This window comes from Daphnia magna, linkage group LG4, assembly GCF_020631705.1.
Source record: "Daphnia magna isolate NIES linkage group LG4, ASM2063170v1.1, whole genome shotgun sequence".
Classification (NCBI taxonomy): domain Eukaryota; kingdom Metazoa; phylum Arthropoda; class Branchiopoda; order Diplostraca; family Daphniidae; genus Daphnia; species Daphnia magna.
The window spans coordinates 10,093,893-10,110,258 of record NC_059185.1 but is presented as its reverse complement, the minus strand read 5'-3'; the positions used below and the strand labels follow the sequence as shown (position 1 = coordinate 10,110,258).

General features: G+C 39.3%; 4 protein-coding genes across 4 annotated transcripts; 2 read left to right on the top strand and 2 right to left on the bottom strand.

The window, feature by feature from the left end:
* Positions 1-1,171: 1,171 nt before the first annotated feature.
* On the top strand, positions 1,172-3,550 carry LOC116922059 (cyclin-A1). The gene is made up of 6 exons (XM_032928472.2): positions 1,172-1,564; positions 1,689-2,037; positions 2,136-2,321; positions 2,435-2,541; positions 2,637-2,717; positions 2,808-3,550. Exons 2-6 carry the CDS (start codon positions 1,690-1,692, stop codon positions 3,232-3,234), a joined length of 1,149 nt encoding a protein of 382 aa, XP_032784363.1. The 5' UTR covers positions 1,172-1,564; position 1,689; the 3' UTR covers positions 3,235-3,550.
* Positions 3,551-6,412: 2,862 nt separating this feature from the next.
* On the top strand, positions 6,413-8,482 carry LOC116922063 (1-acyl-sn-glycerol-3-phosphate acyltransferase epsilon). Its single transcript, XM_032928478.2, has 7 exons — positions 6,413-6,590; positions 6,692-6,900; positions 6,962-7,040; positions 7,111-7,313; positions 7,403-7,655; positions 7,731-7,854; positions 7,943-8,482. The coding sequence occupies exons 2-7, from the start codon at positions 6,694-6,696 to the stop codon at positions 8,172-8,174; spliced, it is 1,098 nt and encodes a 365-aa protein (XP_032784369.1). The 5' UTR covers positions 6,413-6,590; positions 6,692-6,693; the 3' UTR covers positions 8,175-8,482.
* LOC116922074 (tyrosine-protein kinase Fyn) lies at positions 8,466-14,117 on the bottom strand. Its single transcript, XM_032928504.2, has 17 exons — positions 13,968-14,117; positions 13,691-13,762; positions 13,567-13,617; positions 13,199-13,507; positions 13,018-13,140; positions 12,731-12,951; positions 12,277-12,669; positions 11,984-12,163; positions 10,849-10,882; positions 10,627-10,785; positions 10,447-10,555; positions 10,284-10,382; positions 9,968-10,221; positions 9,739-9,903; positions 9,418-9,677; positions 9,083-9,355; positions 8,466-9,007 (listed from the first exon to the last, which is right to left on the bottom strand). Exons 2-17 carry the CDS (start codon positions 13,758-13,760, stop codon positions 8,783-8,785), a joined length of 2,925 nt encoding a protein of 974 aa, XP_032784395.1. The 5' UTR covers positions 13,761-13,762; positions 13,968-14,117; the 3' UTR covers positions 8,466-8,782.
* A 506-nt stretch (positions 14,118-14,623) lies between these two features.
* On the bottom strand, positions 14,624-16,311 carry LOC116922060 (mitochondrial E3 ubiquitin protein ligase 1). The gene is made up of 4 exons (XM_032928474.2): positions 16,110-16,311; positions 15,698-15,966; positions 15,435-15,633; positions 14,624-15,374 (listed from the first exon to the last, which is right to left on the bottom strand). Exons 1-4 carry the CDS (start codon positions 16,224-16,226, stop codon positions 14,814-14,816), a joined length of 1,146 nt encoding a protein of 381 aa, XP_032784365.2. The 5' UTR covers positions 16,227-16,311; the 3' UTR covers positions 14,624-14,813.
* Positions 16,312-16,366: the final 55 nt, after the last annotated feature.

The following is a 16,366-nucleotide window of genomic DNA, read 5'->3' as shown; positions in this document are numbered from 1 at the left end:
GTTGTCACTTAAAAATCAAGCGCGACACGCAATTGTCTATCCAGGGGGAACGGGCGGATGGAAGCGAACTTTCGACCTTGCTATTACCTAAGCGTTTTTGTTTTGTTTTCGCCTTGAAAGTTGGGAGGGAAAATGAAATAAAACGGCAAAACGCGATCCTGCCCTCGCCCAATATCCAAGGCCGTGACGTCATTGCTCACAATGCAAAGACCACACCCCATGACGAATTCTGAAATGATTTTCATCTAAAAGAATACGAGGCCCGCGATAGCGAGTAATTACGAGCTAGCCAAGTAGCTAAGTCCAATTAAGCATTTGCGGAGCAAGAATTTAGAGCCGGCTATCCATAATAAGCCTCCATGGCGTGCGACGAAAGCGGGGTTCGGCAAATCGTGTGTGCAGTACACGAGTGGTTAACTCATCAAGTGGGTCCAAGTTGATCTAACACATGAAGGACGATAGCGCCGAAATGTTTGTTTTGCGATTGGGGAAGCTGGGAGTTCATCATCAATCCGAATATGAAATTTGTTGATAGCACGCAAAGTCTCGATTTTTATTTTTTTTTTTTTACATATTTATAACACGCAGGAGAGTGTATAACATTAAACGCGGGATCATCACTTACGAAAAACACGGAACGACTTGCGAAGCGCAGATATACGCGCCGAATTTTAGTTCGAAAATTGGCGCCGCCTAAAACTAAAGGCGGACGGAAGAGAGAAAGAAAAACAGAAACAAATGAAAAAGGATGTAGGGCAATAAAAACGAAAGAGCGAGGAAGGGGTCGAAACGGAGAATGACAAAAGTTTGTTGACAATGAGGTCAATGACATCATCCGAGATAATGGACATTACCGACTCCATACCGACATGGAAATCGTTTCCTTTTCAATTGTTAATTGCTTGCAAATCAGGCAGGCAATACAAAAGGCCTTTGTCCATTTTGTAAGTAAAATTGCTGGAAAATTTCGCCATTTATTCATTCAAATGAGAATGCAAATTTGTTAGGTAATCGATTCTGATATTAGGATGGCTTCAGGCAAAGTTCATTGACCTGAATGGGAACTTGGGTCGATTTTCTTTTTTTTTCTTTCCTTTTTCCGTGATTCTATCACGCCCCGGGTGACGACTACCCCTTTCATTTACGTGAGATGTAGGCCTACTACCTTTTCTCGCATTCACGTTTAGCCATTTACACCTAGTGGATAGTTAAAGTCAGGTTGGAGATAAACTGTGAAAGGTCAGTGACCCGTTGATCTCGGTAGCGTCAAGTCTTGTCATCACGTCGACGTGTCAGGAAGTCGACTTGATTTATTCGATTTTGCTTTTACTCATTTGTGGAGTTTGTCAGCCCGTCAGCTCGCTTGTTTTCATTAGCGTTTTGGACTCTCATTGAAGTGGATCTGGATGTGTTAATTAGTCGATCGCGTCGAAGGCTGAACTGGATTCAAAGTTTTTCTTTCATAATCATTTGTCGTCTGTTTTAACTGAACCAAGGCGATCCGAGCCGCCCATCAATTTGGAGCCGGATCGCGGTCTTGACTTCTGGCTCAGCCGACTCGCGGGTAAGATTAGAATCGGTTGCCTGTTCTGTTTGATTATGTCTCTATGGACGCAAGTTGTTCGCGACAATTTCACTTCATTGTCACCGTGAATAATTTGTGTTGTAATTTTGTGCATGGTTGGAAGGATGAACCAGACAGCTGAAGAATGTAGAGATCCATTACCACCATCATCAACTGGCCACCGTTTAAGCCTGACTGACTTGTTCTGCACGGAACCATTTCCGCCACCCTCTCCGACTTCTGTAAGTGCTGCCGTCGCTGCAGCTGCTGCTGCCGCTTCCGGTTTGGAAAGATTCCGGCTCGCTCAGTCTCCTCGTGGCCTTTTTATCAGTCCAACTAATCCGTTCTATGCTGACTTGCTGCCCGACGAGTCGTATCTACTAGCCCAGCCTTACTTGCACGATCAGTTCCAGTGGAAGCACAGCCTGCAACCGAAATACCGCGTCAACGACTACCTTTCGTGCCATCCTAATGTAAGTTCCCGTCAATAGATGGCACTTATCGAAACGAATTCAGACGTAATTCGAATTCAAAAATATCAAAATGATGTTGTTTTTCTTTTTTTTTACAGGTAACTTCGGCCATGAGATCCGAACTGATCAGTTGGTTAGGCAAAGTGAATCGCCAATTTGGATACGACATTGAAACTTTCCTACTGGCCATAAATTTTGTGGATCGATTTCTCGCTGTCACTGTCGTGTCGGCCGATCGCTTGCAGCTGCTCGGATTGGCTGCTATTCTTGTGGCGGCCAAGAAGGTTCTACATCTTTTAGTCCTTTTGTAGAATAGTTACCTTTGAAAACTCCAAGTTTTCGGTAACGAATATTTTGAAAACAAATTAATCCAATCGCAACTGCTTTGCACTTACAGGAAGAAGTCAGTCCACCGGAGATGGAGGAATTGGTGGGGCTAAGCGGGCACAGTTATCCGGCCCAGCTCATCCGTGACATGGAAATTTGTTTACTTAAGAAACTCGAGTGGGTATTTGAAAACTAAAGTTGGATAACTTTTTTTTTCCTTTTGTATTTGTGAAATGAGATTAGCAGCTAATTTGTTTTATTCTCAAACCCAGTTTCCATTTATGCCCTCCTACGGCTTCGTATTTCTTCGAGTACTACATGACTTTCACGCGGGAGCATAATACTGACATACGGTGTGTACTAATAATTCTTTTTTTCAAAACATAAGAAAAGAACAAAAAGGACGGGCGTTAATTGTTTGTTTCATATTGTTTGCTGCTTAGAGGTGTACGTGAAGTATTCCACCAGCTATTGGAAAACAGTCTCGTGCATTACGAGTTGATCCATTATCCACCGTCGACGGTGGCAGCAGCTGCCCTGTGCTTGGCCCAGCGTTTCTTGCCTACCCTGTTGCCCGTTGAACCCATTTATTGGCTGGTGGAACTTTACAGCGGCAGCACAGAACTGGCTGATATTCAGCGTTGTTTCGTCGACATGTCTCTGTGGCATCATACGTGGCGCCAACAGTCCATCTGTTGGGCTAGGATCGCGTCCGCCGCTGCCGCAGCAGCTGTCCAAACATCATCTGTCGCTTCATCAACGCCATTTCCTTCGCTAATCGGTGATCTTTTCTCCCCAATACCGGGTGATCCGTTCGGGAATGTTGATTTTTGCAAACAATTCGCCAATTTTTCTATTGCGCCACACTGATTATCTATTCCGAGCCGAATTCTTTATAAGATTCTTAATTTATATTAGCTGCATATTTACAAATTCTATTTATCTACGCACTTTTTCAATGCCTAGTCACGTTTTCTTATTTTTGTAATAGTCTATTTATTACCTTTTCCCTTTTCCAAGTGCGTTATTTATTCGTGCATTACCTGTTGAAGGCGATATTTTTTCCACTGGATGCATAATTTGTGATACGCCATTCAAGATTTGCATTCTAAATATTTTCTACTTGTATGTGCCTTTATTATTTCTGTCCTAATCTCTATATTTTCAATACATATTTTTCACATTAGCATGCAATTGAAAAGCTTTTATTTAGGACAGAGATTTACAGGTAAAGATCATTATTGAGGTACGTAGCATTTTCTTAGCTTTTGCGATTGTTGAAAATGGGTGGAAGGAAGAGAATGGAGCTTTAGAAATAACACTAAACAACTGATGGGGTTCTCGAAGTTTTTGATAGCTAAAGATTATTTTTCAAAAATTAATAAAAGACGGGGAGGGTAGGTAATCAGTGGTTGTCCCGAAAGCCCCGATGCCAAAGCTGGTGACATGAATGGCGTAACATTTAAAGAAGAAGTTTAAGTTAGCCTACACCTTACAAGTGAATATGACTTGATTTCTAGTCAAAATTCCTCCTGATTAATTAATTTCCCGATAGGGATTCTATCAAAACTCGTATATTCCCAACCCCCTTATCAGGCTATACCCTTCCCACTTTTTCATTTTGGGCCAAATTTATAATTTTGCCTAAAATACATGATTTAGATTCAGAATGGAATGAAAATTACGGAAATCAGGTTTATTTTTCTATTGGTCTTATAGTTTTTTATTTAAATGTAAAAAATAATAAATTAAGTTGGTGCGCTAACGAAGAGAACTGTTTTCATTCATTTTTTAAACGGCTAGTTTAACGAGATAATTAATGACTTAATCGAAATCAGCGTTCAATTTCGATTATGCCATGTGATTTTTGGAGAATTTCAAGAGGTGTCATTTTTTGCCGATTTTGACAAAAGTAGGAAGGCTATACCCTTCCCACTTTTTCATATTTGGCTAAATTTCAAATTTTGCTTAAAATACATGATTTAGATTCAAAATTGAATGAAAATCACTGAAATCAGGTTTATTTTTCTATTAGCCTTATAGTTTTTCATTTAAATGTTAAAAACCATAAATTAAGTTGGTGCGCTAACACCACTGTTTTCGTTAATTTTTTTAACGGCTAGTTTAACAAGAAAACCAATGACTAAATTGAAATCAGCGTTCAATTTCGATTATGCCGTGTGATTTTTGGAGAATTTCAAGAGATGTCGATTTTGGCCGATTTTGACTAAAGTGGGAAGGCGGGATGAAGGCGGGATGATCACCGCACGCTTCATAGGACATGTATACGGAGTCAGTTTTGCCGCATGAGCAAACGGTTTCCGAGATATTATGGCGAATTGGCGACCAGGCCAGACCCTATCGGGAACTTCCTGAACGGAGTGAGGGCCCCTAGTATTAACCTACCTATATCTAACCTAATTTAGGCGGCCTAAGATCATTGGCATCTAGGCCTTGGCATAGTTACAAAATTCAATCCTATTAATTAGACTAGTGATTAATGCAACTCCATTCGACCGAATTTCCCGATAGGGATTCTATCAAAACTCGCTTATGTTTCCCTATATGGATTCCATCAAAGGTGTCTGATGAGTACATTGTGAGCCATTGTTTTCTGAGATTTTTGCCGCTAGATGGTACTGCAAATTCGAGAGGAATCGGCAGTTTTCTCTTAAACGTTTTTGCACCTTTCAAGCAGTCACGCCAAAATTGATTTCATTCTTGTAGAGGAAATGATGATACGTACGATGTCTGTTTTTCGGGACAATCGGTTAAACTGTTAAGCCGTCCGGAGTAATCTAGACTCGTTCTAGAATGACAAACAGCGACATCTAGTTTCCGTATTTGTAACGGGAGCGGTTTTGGTTATGCAACCGATGCAAGATTTTGGTTCAAAATTGTTCGAAGATGATGTTAAAACATTTTATTTTGACCTGGCTTTAATAGTTTTTGAGTAATAAAAAGATTATTGAAAGTTGTTTCAAATTAAAAAATGCACTTTGATTGCAATTTATTAAATAACGGCTCAACGGATGAAAAAACTAATAATACACGAGGCCTCACTCCGTTCATGAAGTTCCTGATAGGGTACGGCCCTGATTGCTATATAATCGCGATAATCGTGTGCACCCTGATTAGATTCGACGGCTCCAGCAGGTAATCCCGAAGTTTTCGATAGCCTTGGAGGAAAAAAAAATACACAGTATAATCAAAAGTGACCGCTGATTTTGATTAAGTTATTAGTTTCCTCGTTAAATGAGCAGATTTTAAAATAAGAAAACAAAGTGCTGTTAGCTCCTCAACATTATATTTTGTTTTTTACAGTATGTTTCGTTAATACAGTTCGAAATTTGAAATTTGAAAAAGTGTGAAGGGTATAGCATTCCCACTCTTGTCAAAATCTGCAAAAAAGGATAGGCCTATCTCTTGGAATTCGACCAAAATCACTCATTGTAATCCAAATTGAACGCTGATTTCGATTAAGTAATTGGTTTTCTTGTTAAATCAGGCGCTTTGAAAATAAAATAAACCAAAGTGCTGTTAGAGCCACAACTTAAGTTTTAGTTTTTTATGTTTAGTTCATAAACAATAAGGCCAGTTGAAAAATAAACTAGATTTCAATGATTATCATTCAATTCTGAATCGAAATCATGTATTTTAGGCACAATTTGAAATTTGGCTAAAATTGAAAAAATGGGAAGGGTATAGCCTTCCCACTTTTGTCAGATTCTGTAAAAAAGGATATCTCTTGGAATTCGACCAAAATCACTCATCATAATCCAAATTGAACGCTGATTTCGATTAAGTAATTGGTTTTCTTGTTAAATCAGCCGCTTTGAAAATAAAATAAAACAAAGTGTTGTTAGAGCCCCAACTTTAGTTTTATTTTTTTATGTTTAGTTCGTAAACTATAAGGCGAATTGACAAATAAACTAGATTTCCATATTCCATGATTATCATTCAATTCTGAATCGAAATCATGTATTTTAGGCACAAATGTTACATGACCTTGACTTACTCCGTTCCAGACGCAGGAAAAGCAGACGATCTTATTCCGCAGTGTTTAGTTCCTTCAATTTTAGTTATGCTGCTATTAAGCGGAGAAAGTCGAATCTTGTGTACATAGCCGGCGTTTCAGTTGGATTTTTAGAATTTTTGGCTGATAAAACCCGATTGTTGTTAAAACTTAATAACGTAATCGCTGGAAGACGACGCCAGTATTACAGGTAACTTACACTCGTCACATTTCACCTGTTGTATTAATACTTGAAGTGTCCTACTTATACATGTTACTGCCTGTGCCTACATTTCTCTTGAATTTTCCTAGGAATGAAAGGTTTTATGGCCAAAGTTCGGTATGTTTTCGCCGTGATGGTTATCACTGGTTCCGCACCCAATTATTTTCTGTTATGGGCTTTGTGGCGAGGTATTTCTCTGTTTATGCCACACTGGAAGTACCAAGATGGTGATGATTTTCTTTACTCAATGTACCAAAGGATGGTGATTTTTTTCTTTGAACACTGCACTGGTCAAAAAGTACAGTTGCCTCTAGAAATTTTTCAATATTTACCAAAATCTTACAATAAATTTTATAAAGGTTTACTTTACTGGAGATGCTGCAGCCATTTTTAGCAAGAAAGAAAATGTTCTCTATCTAGGTAACCACCAGTCTACAGGTAACTAGTAAGCTTTCGTAATAATGCTCTGATCGATATTTAAAATTTAATATAAAACTAATATTTTCAGTTGATTGGATTGTGTGTAACATGGTTGCAATCAGACAAGGAAGCATAGGTCATCTGAGATATGTTATGAAGGACACACTCCAAGCTTTACCTTTGTATGGTCATTATTTCTATCAGCATGGTTGCATTTATGTGAAACGAGGAGATTTCAAGCAAAAAAAAATGGAATCAGCACTAGATTATTTGAAAGACCCAAAAATTAAGGTAAAGCTGAAGTTTGTGTACAAGAGTGACATTAAGTTGAACATATTATTCATTTATTAAAATTCGATAATGGATTCCTTGATCGTCAGTCATGGACAGTGATATTTCCTGAAGGAACTTGTTTTGCCCCAAATGAATATGACCTCATTAAAAAATCTAACAAGGCAGCTGATGATAATGGATTGAAACCACTCGTCAATCACTTGACTCCCCGGTACAGAGGCTCATTTCTTGCGCTCGCTAAATTACGAAGTAATTTGGACGCAATTTATGATGTTACATGCGTCTATTCCGGTTCCGTGAATGATAAAAAAGAAAGAATTCCGGCACCCGAATTGATAGGTGAGAGAACCCTCCGCAAACCATGATTGACATACAAGAATAGTAAATGAAAAAAGCTATTTTTTTTTCTTATAGATTTTCTCCTTGGGAAAAATAGTGAAATGTATATTCATGTGAGGCGCATTCCTATAGAAGATGTACCGGAAGACGAAGCCCAGTTCAAGAGCTGGATGCATAGTTTATTCACTGTGAAGGATGAGTATGATTATTCTTTTCATTTTATTTATTTCTTTTGTTTATCAAAATTTTTTCCCCTTTTCTTTTATTTTTTGTACTTTTTCTTCAAGGCTTGTATCGCGATTTTACCAAGATGGGTACTTCCAAAAGGATGTGGAACTAAAAACTGTAGAGAATCATTATGCTCTTCCCTATACTGCTACAGTACCAAGTTTCCTGTTTTTCGTACTATCTTTCTTGCCTTTGGTACTCTTCCCTGAGCTGAGGCTTCTGTGGTTGCAGGGTATTCTGTTATCCACGGTATGTGGATACTTGGTACTTGCTATCAAATCCGTTTGTTAAGTCTTCATAATTGTGACGTTCAGCCTTTCCGCAAACGAACCGCCAATTTTTCTGCCAAGACTTCTCACGTTTGTGATTACCCTTACATCTTATGACTGGCTTAGAACGATATCGTGGGAATATACTATATAGTGTTTTTTTTTTGTTGCTCACCTAGCTGTGACAGCGTATCATTGTTGCACCAGAAAAATATCTGTAACAATGATAAACATGAATTTAACATCAAGAAAAATATCTAGCGATAAGACTTAAATAATGGTCGTCTCATAGAAATAACAATGAAAACAAAAATACATAATACTCCTGTACTTACGACAATTTAAAGTCATACAAATCGAGTTGAACGCTTAGAATGTTCATGCCAAAGAATATGACTAGGAAAGGGGCTGATAGATAGGGTCCAGGAAAGATAGAAATGCAGCTTCTCTTGCTGCAAGAAGAGATACTGGTTAAAAAAGAAAGCACTTCTTACAGATAAAATGCATTACAGTCACTCGACAAAAAATGAGCCTCCCTGGTCGCTTTCTTAAATAGTACTCCACAAATTTTATAATCTCAGTGATTCATATCTTAGATGTTGCAATATCACCTTCAGATCCGTCGGTGGATCAATCTTGAACCTCTCTATACGGCACTTCAGACGTAATATTAAAGTCTTCTAAGAAATGATGAAGAAATTCAAATGTAGGCCGTTTGTCAGGTTCAGCTTCCCAGCATGAGATTATCAGTCTATAAAGGGCGTCCGGTAAAGGATTATTGACAGGTTTTGGCATTCGGTAACCTTTTTCGACGTTTTCAATAACTTCTCGATTGTGCATCCCAGGATACGGAACCTGAAAAAAAAAAAAAATTTTTATTTATGATAATCGAATATTGAAACTAAGCGACACGCTAGCTAGATCACGAACCTGTCCGTAAGTGAAAAGCTCCATGAGTAGTACGCCAAAAGACCACACGTCAGATTTGATGGAGAATCTGCCACACAGAGCTGCTTCTGGCGCAGTCCACTTGACAGGGAAACGGGTTCCAGCGGTAGGGCAGTATTCGTTGTCCTTAATCAGCCGCGCCAAGCCAAAATCACAGATTTTGGCGACACAACCGTCACTAACTAATACATTACGTGCCGCCAAATCCCTGTGGATCAATTGTCTTGACTCCAAGTAGGACATTCCACTTGCAACCTTTAGTAATAGTTTCAATTATTAATCGTATCACTAAAGTTGTGTTGAATAACGTGTAAAACCTGTGCCGCGATATACACAAGCTCCATGAAAGTCATCGCTTTTCCTTCATCCCGACGTAATAAGTCAAGAAGGGAGCCCTTGTTCATGTACTCTGTCACGATGAAGATTGGTTCCTCTTTCGAACATACGGCGTAAAGCGCAACCAAGTTCGGATGGCGAAACTTTTTCATGATTGACGCCTCCTGAAGAAAGTCGGATGATGACATATTCCCGGCCTTCACCGTTTTGATGGCAACGTCGTATGCATGGCGCCATTTACCTGCGTGTTCCAAAACATGCAAATGAGCGTTTCGATACTACATCAAGTGACTTGGACTTACCATACCACACCTCCCCAAAATTACCACTTCCAAGCTTACGAATAAATTCCAGTTCTGCGCGATCTATCTCCCATTTATCTCGGGTTTGGGGTGACAAATCCCATATGGTAGGGCGAAGTTTCGGGCAAGCGACAGTCAGAGTATGACATAAACCATTTGCCTCACCTAGAACGCAAAAAACAGTCTTTTCAATATAAGAAATTTCGAGAGATGAAAGAAACAAGTATACGCATATAAGCGGAAACTAATTCCGGAAGTGTAGTGAAGGTTTGCCGCGTTGTGACGTAATATCCGCCTTGATCTAGGCATTTAATTTTGTAATGTTTTATGTGGGGCCCTCTTTCCACTTCATAATCTCGCATCGTCAAAGAAAATCCACCGGGAATGTGCTCGGCAAAGCGAATCAAAAAGGCTCCTCGTGGCAGATCTTGGCTTAATAATAGTTTCTCTGCTTCTTTGCGGCCAATATGGCCAAAGAACCAACTGAAACGTTAATCAATAAAATTAGCGATGAAATTAAGAGTAAAAATTTTTTGTCAGATTACTCAAAGCTTTCCACTGACTGCTCCATGGCAACAAAGTTTCGTGGAATGTATCCAACTTTGTTAGAGGCAGTATGTTCAGCTTTCCACCAATCTGAATCGCTATCATAAGATGAATTGTAATTACGCGGAAAAACATACATGTATAATGAGTAATTGCACAAACCTATCGTCCAGCAGTTCCATCCTATCTCCTTTTCTGAAGCTCATGTCAGATATTTCTCTAGCATTGTAATCATAAAGAGCAATCAACATTCTAGGGCCACTTGGTAATCCTAGATTCAACAGTATTATTTGAAGGTTGGCTGAATAACAAAAAACTTTCTGTTAATGAGAAGTTTAATACCATTTGGACTCTCTAATCTGGCTGAATTGGTTGGTCTCATTGGAGTTTGGGAAGGATGACGAATAATGTCTTGACTAGGAAGTCTAGAAGACGCACCACCAGAAAATTGAATATCATTCCTTGGAATAGATGGTAATCCGATTTCTCCATTTCCAGACACTAGTTCAAATTTATCGGTCATGAAAATTTGAATTGACCAAACATAATTTTCCCACTACAAACCTTTCCTTCCATCCCCTTTCCTGTAATTCGGTTCCTGCACAGGAACTTTGTTACAACAACGATTACCCATTATAAATTCCAACAACACTCAATCTGAGGCAAATCTGGTATCATATGAATATAAACAGTAAGTAAAACAGGCAAGCCACCAGCATCATATCTTTGTACACAAAATGTGTCAAAATTCAGCCATCCATGGAGATAAAAATAAGCACTTTGAAAACATGGAGACAATAATTTTGGACCAATATTTCACTAAATAAAAGCAAACACATCAAAAGGGAATTCCATTCAAAACGGCCGATTTGCACGTCTCCCAAGAAGCCAACAAGGGCAAGCGATCCTAATTCTTGGGGCTTGGCAAGGGCTCGCTGATGGTTTGAGCCATCGGCACGTCACTGCAAGCGCTAAGTTTCACTTTTTCTTGATTAGAACCCAATTCACAAACGTAAAAACAACACAATATACATAAACTAAGAAATAATTTTCGTTCTACACTTGAGAGCTGTCATTCCATTCTGGCTGAATGTGACGACGAGCCAATGGCGCAAGTGCTGCTCCCGACATCTAACGAGCGTTGTGTAGGCCTTCAAAAGACATTTTTTCTCTTTGTTCAAAAACCAAGACCAATCCGTTTCTGGAGCAAACTATTGCTTGTAATGCACATCCTTTCTCGTACGGAGAGTTGGTTTCATATCCAGACATCGAGAACTTAAATAAACCTGACTTGAAGCACTCAAATGTATGACCAGTTTCTTTGTCATTGTGTTCATTAGACATTAGTTTAAAGAAGATCTGGAATAAAATTTACAATAACGAGCAAAGCCAATTAAACTAGCAACCGGAAGCATTAAAGCTACAATAAGAACAGGAAGCGGAAATGATTAATAATTGAGATAACGGCGTGTATTAAGACAAAAAGAAGAGGGAACACAAGAGCTTTGACCGCAAAAAAAAAAAAACTGTGGCATTCAATAGTACAAATTGGTTTTGTGTTTGGATCTCCCTGATCCCATGACGTCTTCTGTTGCTTGCTGCTTGCTGGATATTAATATATAATTCTTGGTAGGTCTTTTTACTTTCTCTTTTTATCCAGCTTTCGTTACACGCCTTGTGGTGCGGCCGATGATAAGACCATAGCCGGCATTTGCAAATCTCTTGGCCGATCTTCTAATCGTTCATACTCGACGAACATTTCTTTGGCAACCTTACGCCAATTGTTTGGATCGAAGCAATAATATGTGCCTCTCTCGTACGTCCCTGTTTTCTCCATAAGAGGCATGCCTGGTACCCTAGTAATCCACAATCTCTCCTCCTAAAAAACAATTTTGAATGTTATGTTTTAAGATAATATTAAAATTTTAGAAAAGGCGGATTTTCCAATTAACAATACACCGTACTAACTTATGACAAAGGTAAAAGCAATACTTTATGGTAGCGCCAATCCCTGTTGTACAGTTCGAGAGAGGCCGCAAGTTGCATGGTGTCTCCAACATTGGTGTAAAAGAGATAAAAGAGTAGGTCCTCTTGATATCGGTTAAGTTTCACTGGGGCAAGTTTGTCGCGTATAACGGCATTGGTCAGGTACTCGGGTGGGACATGGAAGTCTATATCCTGCGGCCGGCAGGGGTTCTCTGCCCATGGACCACCAAAGTTGTTATACAATGGTTCAGGGGAGTTAAGATTGAGACCTAATGTTGTCAGGTCAGAGCCCAGGGCTAGAGAGACCAGATTAGAGTCGGATTCCGCCACTCGAATGAATGTCAAGAGACCCGCCATTCCAAATTGATCCGCTACCATATTATTGGGTATGTTTGTAACCTGGTCAAGCAAAGCTATCCTGTCAATTCCTTTAAATCTTTTTACAATGAAACATAACTACCTTTCCATCAGCACTGATTTGAAGCCCACGTTTACTGTGGTTCAAGTTGGTGTTGCTGACGGACGAAGATGAAGTGGATGTGTTAGAGACTTTGCTTGTCTCAGCTCCACTACCGGTTGAAGTATTGTTGTCATTATTCTGCGTGCCGGGGAGAGCGGGAAAGTCTTCGTTACTCATAGTGAATTCCGTGGTTTCTGATGCAGGGGTTTTAATGATCCCCACTAATACATTGGCGACAAAGAAGTTAGTAAATATTGCGCGGCAAGAAACGTCAGTCCTCGATTTACCATAATTGGATCTTCCTGTGAGGGATGAACTACCACCGTTTTCGTTTGGACCCATAGACCTATTCGTCAGACTTGGAAATTCAGACAAGTCCAATGACGGTGGAGCTAAACTGCCGTCCATTCCTGTAACATATTATTCTAATTAGCATTGTAGTTAATGTTTTCAAGAAAAAACTTAAACCTAGCGGCATCCCAAATGGCATCTGCAATCCTTGTACTCCTTGTGACTGTGCTCCTTGTCCATGTGCTAATCCTTGAAATGCTCCTCGCACTCCGGCAAGTCCAGCAGGCCCAAGTCCTGATGGTGCTGATGCAGGTAAATTGAAATAAGAACCCCCAATCATGGATTGTCCGTAGCCTCCTATGGAAGGCCTCTTATCTCCAACTGCTCTTTGGCCAAGCACTCCTATTCTCTGATTGTTACCCATTTGGGGTAGGACATTGCTACCACTTCGATTTGGTGAAGTTAACTGTCCACCAGCAGTTGGGCCTGATAATCCAAAATTTAAATCAGTCACAGAGAAATGTCAACATACAAGCTTTTAATACCTGAAACTGGTAGATTTCTAGGAGGCTGTTGTATTGATAAATGACTCATTCCTGGTGGGTAAATTGATTCAAAGTTTGTTGTAGAACCTATCAAAAGCAAGAGGACAGCAACCAGATTTATTACCTATGCTTGAGGTTTGCTGACCATACAGTGATGAGCCAAACGCAGGTTGGCTTGGAGATGGTGAACTCATTTCTGTAAACCCACATCACCCGATCATTTAAAAGTTTGCTTTAACATACATATTGTTGCAAAAAGCTTTGTTACGCTGAGATTTATCAAAGGAACTGTCAAACTTTCTACACCAGCAACACTATTTCGACGTTGGAATGATGGCGCGATACAGGTTCAAAACTTAACCATACCAATAAATACAACCTATATTATTATGAAGCCTTACCTGATTATTCAAACTAAGGAAATTATCGTTGTATCCAATAATAAATGATTCATAACAAGCTAGTACTTCAGTAGTAAAATATAAGAGAAATGCTCCAGTTCTCTTCCAAAAAAAAGCCAAATGCGTTGTTGTCTGATCGGAAAAATCAAACATGACGATCCAGGGCAGGCAGAGTCCGGAGCTCCGGACTCCGGAGAGGGAGAGCGTAGACCGCACACGGCACACCGCAGTTGACGTGGAATTGTGAATCTTTGGTTCTTTGCTCGATTTTTTATCCATTCACATCAAAAACTAGCTCTTTATTCAAAAATTTCAAAACCTACTAGGTTTTTAATAACGCCACATTCATATTGGTACGTGTATCCTATTTTCTAAAATAAAAATTTAATCCAAAGTTCGGTGAGTAAAAATAAAGCTAAAAAAAAGTGACACATAAGACATTATATATACATGTCCAACGGTAACATGTAATGCTGCATTAGTAAATATTTGAGAGCTTCAGATTAAGTATAGTCTGAAATATAAACATAAACTCGTCTAATTATTTACTAGCACTAACATGGGGCTTTCGTTAACTATCAAGATGTCAGACGCGAATTTTTCCAATAGTTCTTTATTGATTAAATATGGATGATTTTCATTCAAGAAACTTTAAATCAGTTTTGTCACAATATTTTTTATTATGATAAAAATTTACTCCAATAATAAGTGGTCACCTGTATTACATCACGAATTACTGACATAATTTCCTATATTTTAATGCCTGAACAGGTTTAGAGACATTGCGTTGTAGGACAATTTTTTGTCATGTCAAAGATTTCATCCAAAAAAAGCTACACGCAGTGCTTAAGGAACAAAAGCTCGTGCAATTTGCTCAATTCTTTGTCGACACATGGGACAATTCCTCTGTAGTATATTTTGCCGATTGATGAGCACCATACAATCGGCGCAGAGGCAAACGTGACCGCATGGAAGAACAATAACTTCACGATTTCGAACCAGACATATAACGCAGCGCTGCCAGTCCGGTAGGTCATCATTTTCTTCAGTTGACCGACGTGACTCGCAAAGATCACGAAGAATATCGTCTTCTTCTCTGGCATGTCGTCGGCCATAACGAATTTTGAACCACTTGCGAATCATGAGAGAACAAAGAACCATGCCAACGCCACCAAAAAAGAATAGGCTCCACTTGCAAACGCTGATAAGGGTTTCATAGGTGCTCAGGAGTGCGCTGTAAGGCAAAGTAGAAAGAATAAACGGCAAAGCTTGGTCAGAATTGCTTGGTGATCTCAGCTGCATGGTGCCATCGCTGTTTATCACTAATTCACCGACGGCTGTCATTAGTGAACCGTCAATAACCATTTCTTCAATTTCATTAATCCCCTTGAGCTGAACACCGCTAACCTTTATCGAAGATGATACAATAAATTTGATAATTTCTTTTTTCTTAATTTATCATATTACCCATCCACCGAGCCAACCAGATAGGGAAAAGGCAGCAGGAGTGAACTCATCTCTGACGACAGCCATATCAAGACGATCGGCCGTTAATCCTTCTATAACTTGGACTAATGTCTGCTTAGTGGCATTGGATGTTTCTTGCGATTTCAAACCCCAAGGAATTTCATGCTGAATATTTTTTACAATTCTTTCTTCATCCACCCTAGTAACAAAAGACACAAATTTTCATTTTTGGATGAATATGAGCTTCTGGCAAATGTCATTACCACAGCCTTGTGCCATTGCGAACTGTAGCAACTTCTTTAGTTATAATTTTGTGAATCACTCCAGTGCTTTTGTTGTCTGTACTCTTGAGCAATCTTGATTTGTCAAGTGGCTCCACTATTCCTCTCAGACACACATATCTATAGTCATTAGGAATTCCTGATGTGGTAGGTGCTAATTTATTTTTCTTCCAAAACTGAAACCAGCTCCTTGGTTGACTTTTGGGGGCTGCCAGTTGACTAAGTTCCGATATTTCAACTTGTTCTGCTTCCTATACAGTTGTCCATAGAAGATGGAAAAGTAAAACTATGTTTGGCGATAGTAGTGCTGTAAAAGCTTGATAAATATGCACAACTATTTTTACTGCATATTAATGTGCAGAATCAAGATTAATATGAAAGTGTATTCTGTTACCTTAAGTGCCTGAATATAGGCAGCACATGACTCATAAGATTTATACAAGAATCCTAAAATAACAACGTCCAAACCAAGCGTGATACCCTCTAGAACAAGTTCAAAATCAATTTCCATTTCTTTACATTGCCTCTAGCCCTTTTCTAACATAACTGTTCTTCGTTGAATCATCTCATATCATGCAAAGGTAAGTAACCTACACAGAAGCAGGCCCTCTATGAGAAGAGATGGAAACTCTTCTGGAGCGACCCGATTTA

Coding starts and splice junctions, on each gene's coding strand:
- LOC116922063 (XM_032928478.2), top strand. CDS start 6,694: ATGAAAGGTTTTATGGCCAAAGTTCGGTATGTTTTCGCCGTGATGGTT. Junction 7,041..7,110: donor AGGTAACCACCAGTCTACAG/GTAACTAGTAAG, acceptor TAATATTTTCAG/TTGATTGGATTGTGTGTAAC. Junction 7,656..7,730: donor TCCGGCACCCGAATTGATAG/GTGAGAGAACCC, acceptor TTTTTCTTATAG/ATTTTCTCCTTGGGAAAAAT.
- LOC116922059 (XM_032928472.2), top strand. CDS start 1,690: ATGAACCAGACAGCTGAAGAATGTAGAGATCCATTACCACCATCATCA. Junction 2,542..2,636: donor TGTTTACTTAAGAAACTCGA/GTGGGTATTTGA, acceptor TCTCAAACCCAG/TTTCCATTTATGCCCTCCTA. Junction 2,718..2,807: donor GAGCATAATACTGACATACG/GTGTGTACTAAT, acceptor TTTGCTGCTTAG/AGGTGTACGTGAAGTATTCC.
- LOC116922074 (XM_032928504.2), bottom strand. CDS start 13,760: ATGAGTTCACCATCTCCAAGCCAACCTGCGTTTGGCTCATCACTGTAT. Junction 13,508..13,566: donor TAGAAATCTACCAGTTTCAG/GTATTAAAAGCT, acceptor TTGGATTATCAG/GCCCAACTGCTGGTGGACAG. Junction 13,141..13,198: donor GCCATTTGGGATGCCGCTAG/GTTTAAGTTTTT, acceptor AATATGTTACAG/GAATGGACGGCAGTTTAGCT.
- LOC116922060 (XM_032928474.2), bottom strand. CDS start 16,226: ATGGAAATTGATTTTGAACTTGTTCTAGAGGGTATCACGCTTGGTTTG. Junction 15,634..15,697: donor CGCAATGGCACAAGGCTGTG/GTAATGACATTT, acceptor TTTTGTTACTAG/GGTGGATGAAGAAAGAATTG. Junction 15,375..15,434: donor CTGGTTGGCTCGGTGGATGG/GTAATATGATAA, acceptor TCTTCGATAAAG/GTTAGCGGTGTTCAGCTCAA.